The sequence below is a fragment of the Pinus tabuliformis genome, chromosome X, assembly GCF_031772625.1.
Source record: "Pinus tabuliformis cultivar Carrire ecotype Pingquan chromosome X, CPIR1, whole genome shotgun sequence".
NCBI classification, from domain to species: domain Eukaryota; kingdom Viridiplantae; phylum Streptophyta; class Pinopsida; order Pinales; family Pinaceae; genus Pinus; species Pinus tabuliformis.
In genome coordinates, this window is record NC_142308.1 from 31,851,404 (window position 1) to 31,873,121 (window position 21,718).

Below are 21,718 nucleotides of genomic sequence, written 5' to 3' on the forward strand. Positions count from 1 at the left end.
TCATAGTTAATATAGCTCTCTGGATTTACTAGGAATGACATATATATGATTGAAGACAAGGTATTTAAATATCTATAAAACTGAATTTAACATAAAAAAAAATAGTTTAAAAGATAGTTTAGTTGGTTGAGTTTTTGTTGCTAAGTATTATTTGGTCAAATATGTTCAACCCTTTAGAATTAAACTTTACTAATTTAGCCAACAAGTAAATCTTTTAAAAACTAGATATTTATTCACACACATCATATTTCTAAAAAAAACTAGTCATTCAATCTGTTGTTGTTGGCCAGCAGTTTATATAGAGGCCAAGAAATTTGTCAATTCACAGGGATTTATCATCCAAGCTACATGACCTTCCATTGAATGAAGGCACTCAACTACAAAAATTTGGCATGTGAAAGGAAAGTTCACTATTGAGCCAAATACAAAACCAAGAAATTTGTCAATTCACAGACATTTATCATCCAAGCTACATGATCTTCTACTGAATAAAGGTACCTCAACTACAAAAATTTGGCATTTGAAAGGAAAGTTCACCCCCCCACCATTGAGTGAAATTGTCTCAACTAGAGTTATTTGAAATTTGAGAGAAAACCGGCGCTGCCTCAGTTATCATCCTAAGAGCAGCCACTCCAAATTGCTGACCGACTAAAAACAGTCTCTCATTATATATATTTCCATCTCTTGCCACTCCAAATTACTGACCGACTTCTCTCATTATATATATTTCCATCTTTTGAATGGAAGCTTTTACAATGAAACTTGCAGATTTATACTGCTAGTAATATGAGTGTAGAAGATTGAAGCTATGTGTTAGATATATGAAATAGAATCACTTGTAGAATTAATTACAACTCTGTGTTAGATATATGAAATAGAATCACTTGTAGAATTAATTACAACTCAGTAACAACACGTGGAATTCAGCATTTTCATAGCCAGAAACAAAACCACTCCCTCATAATTTGGACTTGTAGAATTAATTACAACTCAGTAACAACACGTGGAATTCAGCATTTTCATAGCCAGAAACAAAACCACTCCCTCATAATTTGGGCAATAAGATTAAGCGAATTTGAGGAGTGTCGTGAAGTACTGTGAGTACGGATAAGTGGAACGCACGCAGTCTTCTTTGGAACGTCTTATCCCATTGCTTTTCTCAGGTTGTGCCATGAAAACTTCGTCCATTCCAAAATTATCTTCACATTTTCCCACCTTTCTTAGGAAATCTGTATTTCTGAAAGAAAAAAAAACTGCGTGCACGACACAACCTTCTTTCTAAAAACATTTCATTCGTGCACCACACTTAAGGTCATTTATGTGGGGTCTCTCATTTTTCATTACGTCAAACACAAGGTAATGTTAGATGAACTGTAGATACTTATAATCCTTCAAATATAAGAATATATCAAAGTAATCAACCACAAAGTTGTTAGATGAGCTGTATATATTCTCTTATAATACTCAAAATATAAGAATATGACAGTAATCCACTACACAATTGTGAGCCTAGTACTTGTCACATATAGCATGGAGTTGTATATGTGCTTTTATATTCTTATTAAAATCAAATTAAGCAAGCACACAGTTGTGAGTCGCAATACTTGTGGTCACCTATATCATGAATGTGGTCTTTACATCATTACATATATATATTTTTTTTAAATTAAAATTATAAATTTACAAATTATATATATATTTTGAAAATATTATATAAAAATTATATTTAAATTAATTAGATTAAAAAGTTCTAATATCATTTTTATTAAATTACATTCCGGATCTATTTCAAATTGAAAACTCAAATATTTTACGGAACTATATGAATGTGTTTATACTATTTTTTAACTCTTGCTTAAATTAATTATTTTATATTTTTTTATAAATTAATTTATCTTTTTTTATAGGAAGAACCCAAATGATTTAGTTACTGACATATAAATATTTTATTAATTTTAATTTAATTTAATTATAATTATAATTTAATTTAATTATTTTGTAGGGTATATTTCATTATTTTTTATTTAAATTAATTATTTTATATAGTATATTTTATTAATAATTATTTATATCAATATTTTCCTTGAGACCAATTCAAAAAAATATTTTCCAAATTTATTATTATAAAATATTTTTTATTTTAAAATAACTATAAAAATATTACGAAATCAAAATTTTATATATATATATATATATAGATATATATAATTTAAATTTATTTAATAACAATTAAATAATTTTAATAGATGTAATTATTTAATTTTTGAATCCCTCACATAAAGATTTATTGTGTCAACATTTTGAATTAGCAAGTGTGATTCATTATAAAGGTTAAATGATAAAGAATATCTTATCAACCCCAAGATAAATAATGAACCTAAAAAAAATCTTTAAAAAAAACACCTAAAGTCTTTAAGACTTGGTAAAAAGAATCTAAAACTTGATAAAAAAAATCTTAAAGCATAGAAGATTAATAAATAAAAAAATTAATAATAAAATAGAATAAAATATTTTAATTTAAATTTCACATTCATAAAATAACCTTTTTATATAGAAAAGAATGGATAAAAAATTAAAATAAATTATTTACTTAAAATATGAAATATTTATAAAATAAAAATAAATATAAAATATTGTTTTGGTTTATAAAAATATTTTAATAAATATATATTTATTTTGTAATTATATTTTATTTTTATTGGATATTTATTTATTTTATTGGTAGAAAGCAACAAATGAAAAAATACAATTAGCTTAGAATATATACGTAGAAAAGAGTGGAGATATATACATTAAATGTGACTTCTTCATTACTGTAAAGTCTAAATAGATTTCGACCCGCTACGTCCTCTCTGCAATGCAACAATATTATCAAAATATGCATTAAACTCTGGAATTACAGACATAATATCAATATTATCAAAATATGCATTAAACTCTGGAATTACAGACATAATATCAATATTATCAAAATATGCATTAAACTCTGGAATTACAGACATAATATCGTTAGAGAGTCGTGAAGCCATCCCATTAGTTATTCATAATGGAACTCAGTACAAAGTTTCTTCCATTATATGATTTATCACTTCTTGATTACTTATACTAAGAAAGGAAAAAAAAAAAAAACAGGAAAAAAAAACAGGGAAAAAAACAAAGAAAAAAACTGCCAAGCGTATGGTGTACGTGGGTTTTTCCTTTTATTTCCGTTATAATAACTTTGTTATCGACCAACCCTGAAGTACCAGACGGATAAGATGCCCCTGCTTTAATGGAAAGCTTTATAATTTGAGATTCACAGCTTTTAAGAAAATGTTATACATACTTTATTTTCTTCTCCGTTTTTGCTGTAATTTTTATATAGATGCTTTTAATTTCTTCTACGGTTTTGCTTTTATTTTTATAGAAATTTAACGATACAAGTTGGTGATATGTTTTTTAGTTTGATATTTACTTTTATTTCTATAGAAATTTAACGATACAATTGGGTGATATTGTTTTTTCAGTTTGATATTTATCTTTAGTATAGAAATGGATAGAGAATTTTAAAAATCTTCCATTGATTACAATCCATTTATATAAGTTTCCACATTATTTCCAGGGAAGCCCAACCCTCCTAGTAAAATTGTATATATGTGCGTTACATTTGCAATGATATTATTGTTTCTCATATTTACCAGCCTTTCATGGTATTTGGTTATGGATAGCCGCTATCTGCAACCACTGGTGGCGATTTCGGTAGTTCTGGTGTTGGCCCAACTGAGAGCTTCTGCCAGCGGTATGGACTATGCAACGGTTTGATGTTTGATATTTATTGTTTGAGTTGAGGATTTATGTGATAATCTCTGTGTGTATTCCTTTCAGATGGCGGCGTTCAGTATGATCATTTCGCCACCACAGAGGTGAGAGGCCAAAGTGATTGTGAAATTAAAAGTGAAGAAGTTATTTCTGCAATAAGATTAGATTAATACAGTAGAATATTCTGTGTATTCGTATTTCTGAGAAAAATCTGTGGTTTGATATTTGTTGGATATATATATATATATGTTGCAGTGCCTGCAAAAGCCACCTTCACCTTCATACGGAGGAGGAATCATCGTGAATCCCGATATAAACAATGGGGTCCAGGGGTGGACTCCTTTTGGAAACACCACGCTGGAAGTACGATCGGCCCCGGACGGGAATAATTATCTGGTCGCTCAGGGAAGGAAAAACAGCTACGATGCTCCCTCGCAGAACCTCAATCTCACCCAAGGAATGATGTATACTCTCGCAGGTATTTTTATTTGCTGCCATGAATCATATCAATATTATTGTAAGTAGCATCAAAATAGAATTTATAGTTCTTAGAAACCACACCAACTAATTACGGAATCATGATAAACTCTAACTAAACTTAATTACAATACTCAAATACTGAAGTAAATTACTATTTCCAACATTAATCATTGACGTTATTTACTATTTCCAACCTTAATCATTCATTTTTGCATTCCTGGTCAGATTTATAAGATATTCTCTAATTAAGTTCAACCAAACTTTGGCATAAAATTCTCAGGCATTGTAGCATTTAATTTCAGCTTGGGATTCAATTTGAATGGTTGAAATAGCCTTTAGCCAGCCAATGTAATGGGACTAGATTGGGTAATAACGAGGTGGGATATTTGGGTCAGCGTGGTTGCAGATCTCGGGAATAAATACGAAGAGTGCAGTTGTGAAGGCCACGGTTGCTACTAATTACAGCAACGGCGGAGCCGGAACTGACTACAACTGCGCCGGGACTGTTATTGCACGCGCTGGTTGCTGGTCTCTTCTCAAAGGAGGCCTTACCTTAGATTCCTCTCCCTCTTCCGCCACGTTATACTTTGAGGTACCTTGACATTTAAGGCTACTACCCAATTCCATTTTTTTTTTGCAATGTTGTCTCATATCGCCTGTCTGTCTTGAATATCGCCTGTCTGTCTTTCATATTCAAGTATAAAGTCACATTATACTTTGAGGTAACTTGACATTTAAGGCTAGTACCCAATTCCATTTTTTTTTTTGCAATGTTGTCTAATATCGCCTGTCTGTTTTTCATATTCAAGTATAAAGTCACATTATACTTTGAGGTAACTTGACATTTTTCCATTTATTTTTTGCAATGTTGTCTAATATCGCCTGTCTTCCAGAGCAACGATACGGAAACAGAGATCTGGTTGGATAGTGTATCGTTACAGCCGTTTAGTCCAGAGCAATGGCAAGCACACCAAGAAGCCAATATCCAACAGGTATTATATTATTACCCTGGGATTCCAATTATTAACATTAAAATTTATTCAAAATGCACTCTCTGGGAGTAAATGAAATCTTTTAATTCCATTATGAATCATTCTCAAATGGAACCTCCTTTGGAATTATTATTTTACTCAAATTAAATGGAATCTTTTTATGAAATTTCAAAAACTAAAAATTAATTTTTTCAATTTTCTCTTTTCATTTTCAACCCGCTTATTGCTAAACAACCCGCTTATTGCTAAACAATGCTGGCTAAAATTTGTAATCAAAATGGTCGAAATTGAGTTTCAGTTTGTATTATATGAATACAATTTAAATCAAAATTGAGATGGTATTATATTTTGTATTATATGAATATAATTCAACTCAAAATTGAGTTTGAATTATATATTGAAGGTGATATCTAAATTGCAGTTTTAATATTGATTGTTTGACAGTTTTTTTCTATCGCATTTTTGAAATATTTGGAAATCTGCAAATCAATTTTGAATTATATATTGAAGGTGATATCTAAATTGCAGTTTTAATATTGATTGTTTGACAGTTTTTTTCTATCGCATTTTTGAAATATTTGGAAATCTGCAATCAAGATACACTAGGCAACATCTAAAATTAGATATGCCTATTTTGCTCCAAAATATATGGAAATATAAGTTAATTATTAAATAGATATTAGAGAATAATCTAAATATTCTTAATAATAGTTATAAATTAAAAGTTAAAACTAGTTTAGAATCATATAAATAAGTTTACAAGTGTTTGGACATATAGTATTAATAACCCTTGGTATAAAACTTATTTATAAACCACTAATCTTCATAATAAAGAGTAAATTTTATATATTTAATTCACTTTTTAATTCTTTTTATAAATAATAATAATAATATAAAATAAAATTATAATTCAATTATTTTTTTCATACATATTAAAATATTTTGATGTATATTCATATTTACCACCTATATATAAATGTTACCTTTAATATTTGATATAACTTTAACTTGTAAAATGTAAATAAAATGAAATAAATGTTTATCATTTACCATATTTTATATAACTTTAACTTCTGAAATAAAATGAAATAAATGTTTATCATTTACCATATTTTATACAACTTTAACTTGTGAATTTAAATGAAATGAAATAAATGTTTATCATATTTGCCCATCATTAAATTTTTTATGTTTTTAATTTTTTTTAATGTCTGTACCTGTACCTGTTTTAATATTTTTTAGATATAAATTTAACTTTCACATTATTTTGCACTGGGCTAAAAAAAGTGGAAATCTTGGCCCATCATCCTCCATCTCAACATTCTTTGAACATTACAATGATTTTTTCTGAACTTCATCTACAATATAAAGATTGCTGGGTTGTTAATTTTTGAGTCTGGTGTGTTGTTAATTGAGATGGGTACATATTACAGAGTCGCAAGGGACATTTCATTGTGCACGCTGTCAACAGTACAGGGCATCCATTGAAAGGAGCCAAACTATTCATCAAGCAAGCCAAGAGGGACATTCCCATAGGATGCGCTATAGCGAACACAATACTGAACAATAGTGTTTATCAGGTGGACTTAATCACTGAATTTACCCAGTTTTCCGCTTTTTATTTCATCTCGATTGAAGCCATTTTGATTTCAGAAATTATCCTTTTAACCCTTCATGTTTGGCTGATTTTTTTTTTCCTTTAAAGCTATTATAATCTAATTTCAGAAATGGTCTCTTAAGCTATTATAATCTGATTTCAGAAATGGTTTCTTGAACGTTTCAACGTAGCAACATTTTTGAACGAGCTAAAATGGTACAGCACGGAGCCTGAGCAAGGGCAAGAGAATTACAGGGACGCAGATGCCATGGTGACCTTCTGCAAAGAAAACAATATAAAGATGCGGGGGCACAACATAGTGTGGGAGGATCCAAAATATATTATGCAGTGGGTAAAGAATCTGAATGCCCAACAACTCCAAGAGGCAGTGGACAATCGAGTCCATTCAGTAGTGGGAAGGTACAAGGGCCAATTCATCCAATGGGATGTCAGCAATGAGATGCTTCATTTTTCATTCTTTGAGGACAAGTTGGGGCCCAATGCCTCTGCAAATATATTCCAACTGGTTCAGCAATTAGATCCCTCCACTCCATTGTTCATGAACGACTACAATACAATCGAGACCTGCAGTGACATGGCCGCCATACCCGATGCATATGTGCAGAAGCTGCACGACATTAGTCGGCCAGGGCTGATTGAAGGAATTGGATTGGAATCCCATTTTTCAAAGCCTAACTTACCATTAATGAGATCTGTATTGGACAAATTGGGATCTTTGGGTCTGCCAACCTGGCTAACAGAGGTCGATATTGACAACGACGTGAATCAAACTACACAGGTAAGCAAGCTTTCAGATCCATAATTTCTCTTTTCAATAAATCAAAACGTCTATGAATCTCATGTTTAATGTTTGGAACAGGCCGAGTATTTGGAAGAAGTACTGCGGGAAGGATTTTCTCACCCTGCTGTGGGAGGCATAGTCATTTGGTCGGCATGGCCGCCTCCCAGTGGATGTGACAGGATGTGTCTCATTGACAATAATTTCAATAATTTGCCTCCAGGCAATACGGTGGACAAATTGTTAAAAGAATGGCAAAGCAGAGGCATTAGTGGTTTTACTGATCATGAGAGCGGGACCTTCAATTTTTCAGGATTTTACGGCGAGTACACCGTCACTGTAAAGCATCCCCACATTACTGGTACTAATTCTTTCAAGATTTCGAGAACATCTGAACAACCACAACACATTAGCGTTGTTGTGTAATTATCAATGAAAAGATTGTAACCTGCGGTATATACTAACAATGATATAAATATAAAGAATTAAATATATACAAGTAATAGAAAAACGTAGTTGAGATGGGGATTCAACGACCCCGAGTTAAGATCTCAAGATGGCTGTATGTTACACTCGGATCTCAACAACCCCATGTTAAAATGGAGATATGCGTGTGTATGGAAGACTACCACTGAAATATGTATGGAGGTGTGTGTCTATGGAGGAGAACCCCTGCAATATAAATTACCTTTTTCAATGCTGCCTTCTGGTTGTGCTCGCTACTGGCCTGCCTGGACTAAATGGCTGGAGCTCCCCTGCAACATAAATTACCTTTTTCAATGCTGCCTTCTTGTTGAGCTCGCTACTGGGCTGGACTGAATGGCCATACGTTATAGAACCACATTCTACTTCGATGTCTCAGGTTTGGAATACAGGTGATCGGCATTCATTATAAATACATGATTTGCATCAATTTACAAACTAATAACATCTCTGCTTTAAAAATATCTTTACACAACGTAATAAAGATCATTATCTGCCCTTGTTCTGGAGTTGGCACTTTATCTGCTTCATGTTCTCATTCTATGGATTCATCTACCTTATTTAAAATGAAAGCAGTTGATTTTTTCTGTGGAAAAAATAAAATTGATTGATTTTTGTTGAGATTTAAACTTTTTTATTATTATTATTAATTATGATTAGTGTTTCAAAATGGCCATAAATTTACGTGTACAACCTTGGCCTTCATCACTGCACTGTTAGTATTTTTTTTCCCATATCTGTACCCATGCTGATCAATTATAGTGTGTAATTTGTTTCCCGAGACGTTTTCAAATATGTTGAATATGTTTAGTAAATCACAATTATGATAGCTATATGGATTTACTAGGAATGACAGATACATGATTGAAGACAAATAAAATACAGGTATTTTAAATATTGATAAAACTGAATTGAATATAAAAAAATTATCTAGATTAAAGGATAGTTAAGTTGATAGAGTTTTTGTTGTTCAGTATCACAGAGGTCAAATATTCTCAACACCTTTGCATTAGGATTTACTAATTTAGTCAGCAAATAAATCTTTTCAAAACTACATATTTATTCACAAACCAAATATTTATTCACACTCTTCGTATTTCTAAAAAAATTCTAGTCACTCAATCTATGGTTCATCTCAAGATTCACAATAATTCCTCCTGTGGATGAAGGTGGCTTTGGCCAGCAGTGTAGATAAAAAGGCCACCCTATGGAGCCAAATACAAAAACAAGAAATTTGTCGATTCACAAACATTTATCATCCAAGCTACATGATCTCCTACTGGGTAAAGATACCTCAACTACAAAAATTTTGCATTTGAAAGGGAAGTTCACCCTCCCACCATTGGGTGAAGGTGTCTTAACTAAGTCATTTGGAATTTGAGAGTGGACCCTCCCTACCTCAATTATCATTCTAAAATCAATCACTCCAAATTATTGAGTGACTATTTTCATTATAATTAATTAATTAATTTTATATATATATATATATATATATATATATATATTTCCATCTTTTGAATGGAAGTTTTTACAATGAAATTTATAGATTTATATTGCAAGGAATACTAGTGTAGAAGATTGAAGCTATGTGTCAAATATAAAAAGAAAGAAATTATTTTAACTTTCACTAGGCTAAAGATAGTCTATGGGACAGATTGTTGCTTGATGTATTCGGCCTTTTTTCTGTAAAGCTCCAAAACAAATGCTTCCAGCTTCTCCCCAAACCCCTGGCGGAATAGATTATCCCCAAAATTAACTGCCAACATAACATATATTTCCCTATTGTATTTGAAAGTCTCACATTCTAAAATAAAATAAAATCACTTCTAAAATTAATTACAACTTAGTAACCAGACATTGGAATTTAACATTTTCATAACTAGAAACAAAACCAGTCCCTCGTAAGTTATTGGGATATAGAAGTGGGCAATATAAGATTCAGCGAATTTGAGGAGTGTCGTGATTTACGATGTCATGAAGTACAGATAAGTGGAACGTTCGTAGCTGTCTTCTTTGGAATGTCTTATCCTCAACCTTGCTTTGTGAGTACGGATAAGTGGAACGCACGCAGTCTTCTTTGGAACGTCTTATCCCATTGCTTTTCTCAGGTTGTGCCATGAAAACTTCGTCTTCAGATTTCGTGCAGATACACAAACTTCTTTTTAAAAACATTTCATTCGTGCACCACACTCCAAGTTTATTTATCTGCGTTCTCTCATTTTTCATTACGTCAAACACAAAGTAATTTTAGATGAACTGTAGATACGTATACTCCTTCAAATATAAGAATATCAAAATAATCAACCACAAAGTTGTTAGATGAGCTGTATATATTCTCTTATACTCCAAATATAAGGATATGAAAGTAATCAACCACACAATTGTGAGCCCAGTGCTCGTCACAGATAGAATGGAGTTGTATATGTTTTTTTATATTCTTATTAAAATCAAATTAAGCAAACACAGTTGTAAGTCATAATATTTGTTATATATACATATGGTCACCTATATCATGAATGTGGTCTTTATATAATTACATATAAAAAAATTATAAATATATATTTTTTTTAAATTAAAATTATAAATTTACAAAAATTATATATATATATATATATATATTTGAAAATATTATATAAAACTTATATTTAAATTAATTGGTTTAAAAAAATTCAATAAATTATAAATTTACAAAAATTATATATATATATATATATAAAAGATATATATATTTGAAACTATTATATAAAACTTATATTTAAATTAATTGGTTTAAAAAATTTCAATATCATTCTTTTAACTTTTATGGTGAAGAACCGAAATAATTTAGTTAATTACATATAAAATTTTATTAATTTCATTTCAATTTGATTATTTTGTAGAAGATGTTTTATTATTTTTTATTTAAATTATTTATTTTATATAATGTATTTTATTAATTTTTATTTAAATATCTATGGGATTTTGGATAGATAGTGATTGGGTGCTTTGTTAATGTACTTTTTGGTGTGAATTCACAAGAGTTCGTTCCATAGTTGCGGGGAAGCGCCACCCCCCCTCAAACCCTCTCCCGAATCGTGCTCCGGGCGGGAGCGGCTACGGAGCACCTCGGGAGCGCGCTCCCAAAATCGCTCCCGGACGGGAGCGATTTTCGGGAGCGTGCTCCCTAAAAAAAATTTGCGCTCCCTGCCCTGTTCAGGAGCGTTTCAAGGAGCGATCGCTCCGTCACTCTCGGAGCAATTTTTAACGCCTGGGAGCTATCGGGGAGCGATCGCTCCCCGATCACTCCCGGGCGTTAAAAATCGCTTCGGGAGATTGGTTTTAAAAGGCCAATGGGCGTAAAAAAAATTCATTGTTACTTCATTGAGCAAGAGTTTGGAGCAAGAGCAAGAGCAAAGGAGCGAGGAGCAAGTGCTGAGGAGCGAGGAGCAAGTGTCGAGGAGTGAGGAGCAAGCCTGCAGAGGTAAGTAGCTTAGTAATTTAGTTAGTTTAGTTAGTTAGGTAGTAATTTAGTTAGTTTAATTTAGTTTATTGAGTTTAAAAATCATGAATTTAAATTAAATTAATAAATTAAATTAATTAATCCCAATAAATTAAATTAATTTGCAGATTCTTGAATCAAAACCCTACAAACATCAAACACCATGGACCTGGCTATATTTTTGGGCATTTTCCTCTTCCTGATCCATTTTATGGTTATTATGGTGCTGGAGAGTAGGAAACGGAGGGGCCAAACTGAAGAGGGGGATGAAGAAGCTAGAGAAAGTCAAATTGGTGAAAACCCCGGTGAGGAGGAGCTGGAGGAGGGTGAACATGACCCTCAAAAAACTAAACAAGACCAAACTCCATTGTGGAAATATGTTAACAGGGCTGAAACAGGGAGAGGGGGTGGAACCACTAAATTTCATTGCCCCCATTGCAACACTGATTACACAGGTTCATACACCCGTGCTAGAAGACACCTCTATGGGAAAAGGCCATGGGATGGAGACAAACAAATAGGAATCAAAACTTGTACAGTGGTGTCAGCAGCGGATAGAGCCAAATACATAAGGGAAGACGAGGAAGCCCAATACAGATCAAAAAAATCAAGGGGTTTCTTTGAACCAAGCTCACAATCACAAAGAACTCCTTCAACATCCTCCCAAGGCAGTGGATATGGAGGCACAAGGTCATCATTTTTAAGGCGTAGAACCATATCATATTTCCTTGATGAGGGGTGTAGGAATGATGTGGATTCAAAGGTTTACAGGTTTCTCTATGCATGTGGGATACCATTCAATGTTCTTCACTCACCTTATTGGCACGAAATGGTTTCTGCCATAAATGATGTCCCTAAAGGATACAAGAGCCCTGGGTATGACGAGGTAAGAACCGTTGGCCTTGATCATGAAAAAGCAAAAATATCACATTCTTTGAATAGAATGACAAGTTCTTGGACTGACCATGGGGTGTCCATTGTATCTGATGGATGGACAAATGTAAAAGGCAAGCCATTGATAAGTGTTCTTGCTGTGTCTGTTAGTGGTCCCATCTTTCTAGCTGCACATGATTACTCAGACAAGTTCAAGACTGCCATCAACATTGCAGAAGCATTACTTGAAACAATTGAGCGTATTGGCCCATACAATGTCATCCAAGTCATCACTGATAATGCTCCTAATTGTAAGGCAGCGGTAGCAATTATTGAGGATAAATACCCCAACATATTTTGGTCTGGATGTTTGGTTCACATATTGAACCTTCTGTTGCATGATATTGTCAAAAACAAAAATGAACAATACCAATGGATTGGCGATTTGTACAAGAAAGGCAAACAAATGATAAAATTTATTACAAATCATAGCAATACCCATGGCCTTTTCCGCAATCACTCGAGATTGGAGTTGTTGAAGATTGCGAAGACCAGATTTGGTAGCTATTACCTCACCTTCAGGCGCCTTTTGAAGGTAAGAGAGGCATTAGCTAGCATGGTATCAAGTCCACATTGGTAGGTATTAAAGGAAAGGGCTACAAATGTAGCTGACATGGCAGGTTTTGAAATGGTGGAGGGGGCCGCTCTTGATGGGCAGTTTTGGACAAGTGTGAGGCAGGTATTGGATTTCACCAAGCCAATTTATCACATGATTCGGTTTGCAAATACAGACAAACCAGTGATTGGCGAGGTGTATGAGCAAATGGATACCATGTTGGGGGAAATAAAAGACATTGTTCATAATAGAGATCCCAACTTGTACAAACTGATTCATGATTGTGTGTGTGAACGGTGGAATAGGCTTAATCTTCCATTACATTGCTTGGCGTATATCCTTATGCCAAAATACTACTCTACATCTTGGTTGGGCCAACCTGCAGCAGGGGGTGGGGTTAGGACCAAACCCCATTTACATCCAGAGGTAACTAAAGGATATTTGGAAGCATTAGAAAAGTTGGTACCTGACAGGGAGGAATGTGCCGTTGTGCGCTTTGAAATAGGCAGATACTTCAGTGGCACTGGTTTGTATGGTAACTTCCATTCAATGGACGACAGAGATAGATTTGATACTCTCACATGGTGGGAAACATATGGCGGGCATGGACTTTTGTCAAAATTGACAAAAAAAGTTCTTTCACAGGTTATAAATACTTCTTCTATAGAGAGGTGTTGGAGCACCTACAGCTACATACATAATGTGAAAAGAAACAGACTCAATGAAAACCGAGCAGAAAACTTGGTTTATGTGCACCACAACTTGAGGTTGTTGAGTCATTACTGTGATCGGGCTTATGAGGATCCCACATATCAAATTTGGGACAATAACCCAGAGGATGACAATTTGGAGGATGGCATTGTACATATTGAAGAACTGGAAGAGGAACTTATAAGGGATGAAGATGAAGTAGCTGCAGCAGCCATGCCACCTCCACCTCCACCTCCACCATCCAGTAGCAGTGCTCAAGGTCCGAGTCTTGTTCCTTTGTTGTCGCCACCTCCATCTACACCCTCACGTGGAGGTTCTAGTTCTGGTCGTCGGTCTGTGCGGGAGACTCCTAGAAGACCACCACGACCTGCTTATACTCCTGGAGACTCTCGTGGCAAGGGCCACATGTAGATTCTGATTTACAGTTTACTTGTCTTTTTTAGTTTCTATTAGACTTTAGTTTTCATAACTATTGAGTTTTGAGTCCTTGACTCTTGACTCTTGACACTTTCATATCATAATGATATTTTTTGTAAACAATATATCACTGTGACAATGAAAATTTGAAGTTTGAAGTTGGGCCTTGGCAATTATAACTCATTGGTAATGATGTGAATTATGAATATGATGCTTCGTGAAAGACTAAAGTTGTTTCATTTCATTTCATTATTCATGTTTCATTTTATAAATTTATAACATTTCATATCATGTTAACAGTTAGAAGTTAGGATTTAGAAATATCTTAGAATCTTAGATATTACTTCTTGTAATGGTTAAACTTAGCTTACAAGTACAACTTTGGTGATCAATGATGATAAATGTTATTGAATTTTCAATTTTGAAAGCTTGAAGTTGAAACTTTAAGATTGAATTTGATGAATCATGATTCATGAGACTCAATATCTTGTAGTTGTAATATGTATTTTACTAACTTGTGGACATGGTTGATGACGATTATAATTTCTAGATGATTGATGTGATATGGTTCAATGATCAATCTATGTTTTTTTATGTTTTTTATGTCTAATTCATCATTCTACATGTTTTTGTTGACATATATGTATCAAAAATTAAAAAATATATATATATATTTAAAAAATCACTCCCGTTTTCGCTCCCGCTCCCGCTCCCAAGCAACATTGGTTCATTCTAATCTTGGCTATATTAATTTTCTTCTTTGAGCTAGTTAAAACAGAGAGATACTTTTGATCTTCTAGGGTGGGGTTGATGACCTCCTTATAATATCTTAATTTTCTTTTAGCTACTAAATCTTTCTCACACCACATTTTTTCTTTGAACTTAGAAGTAACAATATTTTTGATGTTATTAATGTTTTGCAATGCAACATTCTCGTCGATCTCCCAATGGCTTAACCAGGCCCTGATGTCTTTATACCAACCTCGTTTGAGCCTTAGGTGGTTTTGGCTGGAATTTAAAGCTAGCTTAGGAAGTCTATGGTCTCCTATGTTATTGAGTTTGTGCTTGTACAATAGAAGCCTAGTGATAGCTAGGCTCTTGATAGGGGAAAGACCCACTTCTATAAGGAGAATAGGATAAGGTGTGTTGCTTTTAATTTTGAGGTTATACATTATAAAACACTTCTGGATTTGCTCAATCTTTCTCCAGGATTCTCTAGAGATGCTACAACCCCAAACCTTACATCCATATAAGATAACCAGAATGACTAAAGTTTCAAAAAGGAACTTATTTTTATCCCACATTACGAGGTTTGTCGTTTTACAATTATTTTCAAGACCAAAATAAGCTTTCCATCCCCCATTAATCCTTTTCTCAATGCTATAGTTCCAGTATAGTTCCAATTGAGCTTGTGATGAATATCAATTCATAGGTACTTGTAGGAAGACACTTCCTCCAAGTTACTATTGTCATACATAAAATTAGCGTAAGTGTCCTTCTTGGATTTGATAATCATAACTTTTTTTTTGTCAATGTTAATAATCATACCCATGGTAGAGCAGAAATCCTTAAGAAGTATAAGTTGCTTATCAAGATCAGATGGGCACCTTGCAAGAAGAACAATATCGTCAGCGTAGAGAAGAAGGATGATGACTATCCCAGCTAATATCATGCCAACACATCTTGCTTCCTCTAAACAACCCTCTAGATTGTCAATGTAAATGCCAAATAGGGTAGGGGAGAGGGGGAAACCTTGTTTAACTCCGACATTACACTTAATATCTTTCGACCACCCCTCATTGCTCTTTAACTTGGAAATTACATGCTCGTATAACTTTATAGTGGTAGCTCTCAACTCAAAAGGAACTTTTAGCTCTTCTAATCTGTTCCAAAGGTTGTTTCTAGGAACTGTATCGAAATCCTTTCTAAAGTCCACAAAGCAACAAAAGGGATTGGATTTATCATTGTGACATTCCTCCATAATGATCTTAAGCGTAACGAGGTGGTATGTTGTTGAGTGCTGCTTTCTAAAACCTGCTTGGCCTTTAGCCCGCTTACCTTCACTTTCAAGCCATATACTCAACTTCCTTTCCAAAATAATACCATATAACTTGGCTAGGAGAGGGCTGATCATAATTGTCTGATAATTAGAGGGGTTATTTGTATCACCACTTTTAAAAATAGGGATAATGAGGCTTTGAATCCATGGTTTAGGGAACTCTTGCTTGATCGCTTGATTGAAAAGCTTGTGAGTGTGGGGGATGAGGACAGGACCTCCAATTTTTCAAATTTCTGCTAGGTAACCTTCAATGTCCTTAGCTTTCCCATTAGCCAAGCGATTAACCCCAAAATCAATGTCTTCTAATGAGAAAACTTCTTTCGTTGTGAGCAGGGTTTCAAATTTATCCATGACATTCGAAGATTCATAAAGCTTTTAAAGATAGGAATTCCAGTCGTGTAAAGCAATTTTATTATTATCTTTAGTTTCCTAGTTAGAATCTGCCTCCAGAATTTCTTAGGAGCTACCTTAGAGAGGTGTAAGAGATTCTCTTGTCTTTTACGAATATATTGCATTTTTTTCTTTTTAGTTAGGGCTTTGTATATTTTTATCTTGCCAATTTTAAGAGATTCATCAACAACTTCCTTAATTTCTCTCCTCACACTTTTACAATCTTTGTCATTTGGGTTGGTTTTGCTATTTCTTTTATTACTTGAAACTTCAATTGAGAACTTGTTAATAGAATATGAGAGGGTTGTAGTAAAATTATGATAGAAATCTTCTATGTTGTCTATACTAGATAAAGGAAGCAAACTAGTTTTTAACTGATTTAGAAAGAGATCTTTTTTATTTCTATAAAAGATTAACTTCTTTTGGCTATAAGGATTATCTTCTATGGGATCTCTATGCATAACAAAATTGAGAGTTATAAGTAAAGGCCTATGATCAGGGTTAGGCTCGTGGTTGTTTAAGATGTCAAAATTTATTATTTCATTGTATAGAGGGAGATCAGAGATAACATAGTCTACCACGCTGCTACCAAGCCCATGGATGCAGGTCATCTAGCTAGAATTGGGCCACTTCTTTAGACTGTTGCAAATTATGAGATCCTGAGCACTACAAAGCCTGACTAACTCCAACCCAAACAAATTCTCCCTGAGGTCTTCAAAGCTCCTTTTGTACTGGCTAGCCAGAGGAAGGTCTTCGTCTAACCAAAGAGGATTAGGGTTGGAATGATTGCTTAAAAGAATAGCTTGGTTGCTTGAAGTTCGAGCATTAAAGTCACCCATTAAAAGGATATTGCCTTCATTCCTTAGGCTAGAAATATCATTCTCTAAACCATTGTAAGGACTATTTTTATTTAGATTTTTTTCCTTATAGAAGTTAGAATTGATGGGGGGGAATAACATATTGCTATGTAGGTATTTTTATCATAAATGTCAGTAATTTCTATCCAACTATATTGTTTGTAAGGGTCTTTTTTATAAATCCTAGCATGGGGAGATATGTTCTTCTTAATGTAAAAAGTTATACCCCCAATGCCTCTACGAGAGGATCGCTTATTCCAGGTAGACCATAATGTAAAGCCATCTATGTTAGGGACCTTAAATTCTTCGTGCTCCCAAGTTTCAAGAAGCAAAATAATATCAACATCATTCGAGATCCAACTTAGCTTGGGGCCTTTGTTCCATGGAAAGCCCTGACAATTCCAAGAAAGAATCTGGAGCATGTTGCATTGCTATTTATTATTATCTTTTTGGTTTATGTCTCGAATAACGACTTTTCTATTTCTGATTATTGCCCGTCTTCATTCCTTCCTAGCTTCCTTTACCTTTTGAACCTCCTTTCTCAATTCTGCTTCATCTTCTGGAATGAGATCTTCATTTATAAATATTCTCGTTCCTTTTAGACTTGAGGTTTTACTATGTATGTCATACTTATGGTTAATAGAGCTCACCTTTATTCGGATCAGCCTTCCTTTATTCTCAATTATTTTCCCAAACAATGTTGCTTCTGTGAGACACTTTGTTTCAATTTGTAATTTGTTATGGCTAAAGGATCCTCGTCTACCTCCTCTTTCAAACAATCAAGGCCCTTTTGTTACGCTCATGGTCTAATTCTATCATTTTTTCATTTCATCTTTAATTGGTTTGATATCTAATTTACCTACCACACTATTTAGGGTGAGGTGGCTATTAAATTTTTCTTCTAGCTCTTTAATCATGTCCTTCATTTTAAGACTCTCTAAAGTATCAGCATCTACTTGCTAGGATGTTTGGTTCATATCTTGGTTTTGTTTTTCTATAACCTGCAACCTAGTCTCCATTGCTTCCATCTTATTCTCCAATAGTTCTATTTTATTTTCTATTTGTTTTTGGATCTTGTCTTCAAGAGATGTGAAATTATTTTCCATCATGGCTGCTAACTCTGTTTGTAGCTTGACTTCTCTTTCTTCTCTACGTTTCTCTAAAGACTCTATATACTCATAGAGGGTCTGTAGAGTAACTGTGTTAGGTCTATCTTTGGTAATCTTTGGTAATTGTGGTGAATTATTCATATTTGAAAAGATATGAGTAGATATGTATTAGAAAAATACATATCCGCAGGCTCACGTGCCCCAGGTTGTTTTTCTATTACCGCAGAGAGATCGTGAATTATGACCGCAGGAAGATCGTAAATTATTACCACAGAGAGATGGTAAGTACATCACCCTAAATTATTAGCCCAGAGAGATGGTAAATACATCACCTTAAATTATTAATGAAATAGAATTAACTATTTTAATTTAAATTTTACATTCATAGAATAATCTTTTTATATAGAAAGAGAATTAATAAAAAATAAATAAAATATTTACTTAAAATATGTAATATTTATAAAAATAAATATATAATATTGCTTTGTTTTATAAAAATATTTTAATAAATATATATTTATGTTTTAAATTATATTTTATTTTTATTGGATATTTATTTGTATATGAAAAAATTCAAAAATAAATATATAATATTGTTTTGGTTTATAAAAATATTTTAATAAATATATATTTATTTTGTTGAATAATTTAGGTTTTTGTGATCCATATTAAGTTTATTGAGAAGTGTTTTGGGTGAAAATCACATCAAAATTCATTTGTTGACAAAACAAGATGAAGAACCAGATAACCAGATCATGGCTGTAGGTTAAATAGAGAATAAATCATTCAACGGCTAGAAAGAAACAGCTACATTTGACCAAAGAAACTGCTACACTGGACTGGGCAGCTAGACTGCACCAAGAGAGAGGGAAAGGAAAATTAATTAGTTTTTGTTAGACATATTTATTTCCATTTGTAATTAAATATAACCGCTTGTATTTAACTAAAATGAACTTAAATTAAGAATTAATTAATATACTCTTTATTATTTTAAAACTAGATAAACTGACTTATATTATTATTATTACAGGATATATTAAGAAAGATTAATAAATGTTTATTAATCAAATGACTTAATTAGTTAAATATTTGACTTATCCCTAAAGTTTATTTTTTAACTATATATAAATAAATATGTAGTATTTTTTTCTCAGCTAAACCTAAACAAAATATATATTAAAGTCAATGAAAAATTATGGAAAAAATATAATTAGTTATAATCAGTTAGTTAATTCAATTAGTAAATTTATTTATTTATATTTATTTACCACATAAGTAAAGATCAAACTTAATTGTTTATTAATTAATCAATTATATGTTTATAATTCTTTCATTTATATTCATATTCAAGTATAAAGTCACATTATACTTTGAGGTGCCTTCACATTTAAGGCTAGTACCCAATTCCATTTATTTTTTGCAGTGTTGTCTAATATCGCTTGTCTGTCTTTCAGAGCAACAATACGGAAATAGAGATTTGGTTGGATAGTGTATCGTTAGGACCCAATGCCTCTGCTAATATCTTCCAACTGGCTTAGCAATCACATCCCTCCACTTCAATGTTCATGAACTACTACAATACAATCGAGACCTGCAGTGACATGGCCTCCATACCCGATGCCATTACAAATTACAAATTTAAAAAATTACAAATTTACTTTTTTACCAAGAGTATGTTTTTTTCTTGGTAAAAAATTACAAATTTAAAACAAAAAAAATAAAATATGTATTTTTAAAAATGGATAATAATAATTATTTTTTTATTTTGGTAGGTAAGCACCTACAAGGAATTTGAATCAGTGATCTATGCAAAAAGTGCCTTAACAGTGCGCCCATTCACCATCAATCCAAATCCCCATGGGCAATAATAATTACCTTTTCAATACCACTAACCTAAACTTAAACTCTGAATTCCTTTATTAAAATATGATTTGGATTGGACTTCGATGTCTAAGTTCTGGAACATTCATTATAAATATGGTTTGGGTAGGCATAAATTTACAGACTAATATCTTTACATTACTTTAATTAAAATACGTTTAACTTTGATTAAAATTGAAATGAAAGTTGTTTAAATTTACTTTTATATTTTTTAAATGATTTATGTTCATGTTTTTATTTATTTTTATTTAAAAAGTGTTTCAAAATCTCCATAAATTTTAGAAAAAACCAACCACCAAATATACATGCGTGAAGTCAAATATAGATGTCTTCCGGTCAAGATCTGTAAGAATATTACCATCTCACATAATCTTTTTGTTGATGATGTTCTCATCTTTGCAATGCTCTGTAGGGCCTCCTGGGCTTGCATAAATGACATTCTCTCAAGATTCCAGAAGGCTACGGGCCTGTTCATAAACAAGGAAAAATCCTTCTTGTATCACAATGATGTCGGGCTGGATATTGTTCAGTGGATCTCAGACCTGATGGGTATAACTCCACATTCATTACATCAGGGATTCAAATACCTGGGTTTCTCTTTAAAGGCAAAAGGATATACTACTAGGGATTGGTAATGGCTGCTGGATAGGTTCTAAAAGAAGATCGCACTATGGGAATATAAATTCCTCTCACTTGCGGGCAGGCTTATACTAGCACAATCTGTCCTCTGTCATCTATCAGTCTACTGGGCTCACATTTTCTACCTTCCCAGCAAAATTATTAAGCAGATGAACAGGTTGATTGCAAATTTTTTGTGGGGAGGTCAAGCATATCAGTGTAAAATACATCTCGTAAAGATGGCCTCCATCTTTGTTCCAAAACGTATGGGCGGATGTGGCTTGAAACACCTTCGTTCTTTTGGTAACGCCCTTCTCTGTAAGTCTCTCTACAGAGGAATATTTGGGGACGGTCCGTGGAGTAGTCTTGTTAAGACTAAATATCTGAGGGATAAGCCTGTTGATTTTTGGTACAGGAAACGGATCCTTGGCACCAGAAGCGGCTCGATGATTTGGAACAGCCTACGAAAAGTCCACCCATTTTTCATGGAAAAATTCCGCTGGACTTTATATTCAGGATCATACATTTTTATTGCTTTTGACCCTATCTTATCTGGCCGG

General features: G+C 33.0%; 1 protein-coding gene across 1 annotated transcript; it reads left to right on the forward strand.

Moving 5' to 3' along the window:
• The first annotated feature begins 3,580 nt into the window (after positions 1-3,580).
• Positions 3,581-8,546, forward strand: LOC149138179 (endo-1,4-beta-xylanase 5-like). Its single transcript, XM_089449319.1, has 8 exons — positions 3,581-3,778; positions 3,865-3,902; positions 4,054-4,276; positions 4,674-4,870; positions 5,172-5,270; positions 6,704-6,850; positions 7,031-7,666; positions 7,748-8,546. The coding sequence occupies exons 1-8, from the start codon at positions 3,634-3,636 to the stop codon at positions 8,090-8,092; spliced, it is 1,830 nt and encodes a 609-aa protein (XP_089305445.1). The 5' UTR covers positions 3,581-3,633; the 3' UTR covers positions 8,093-8,546.
• The last annotated feature ends 13,172 nt before the right edge of the window (positions 8,547-21,718 follow it).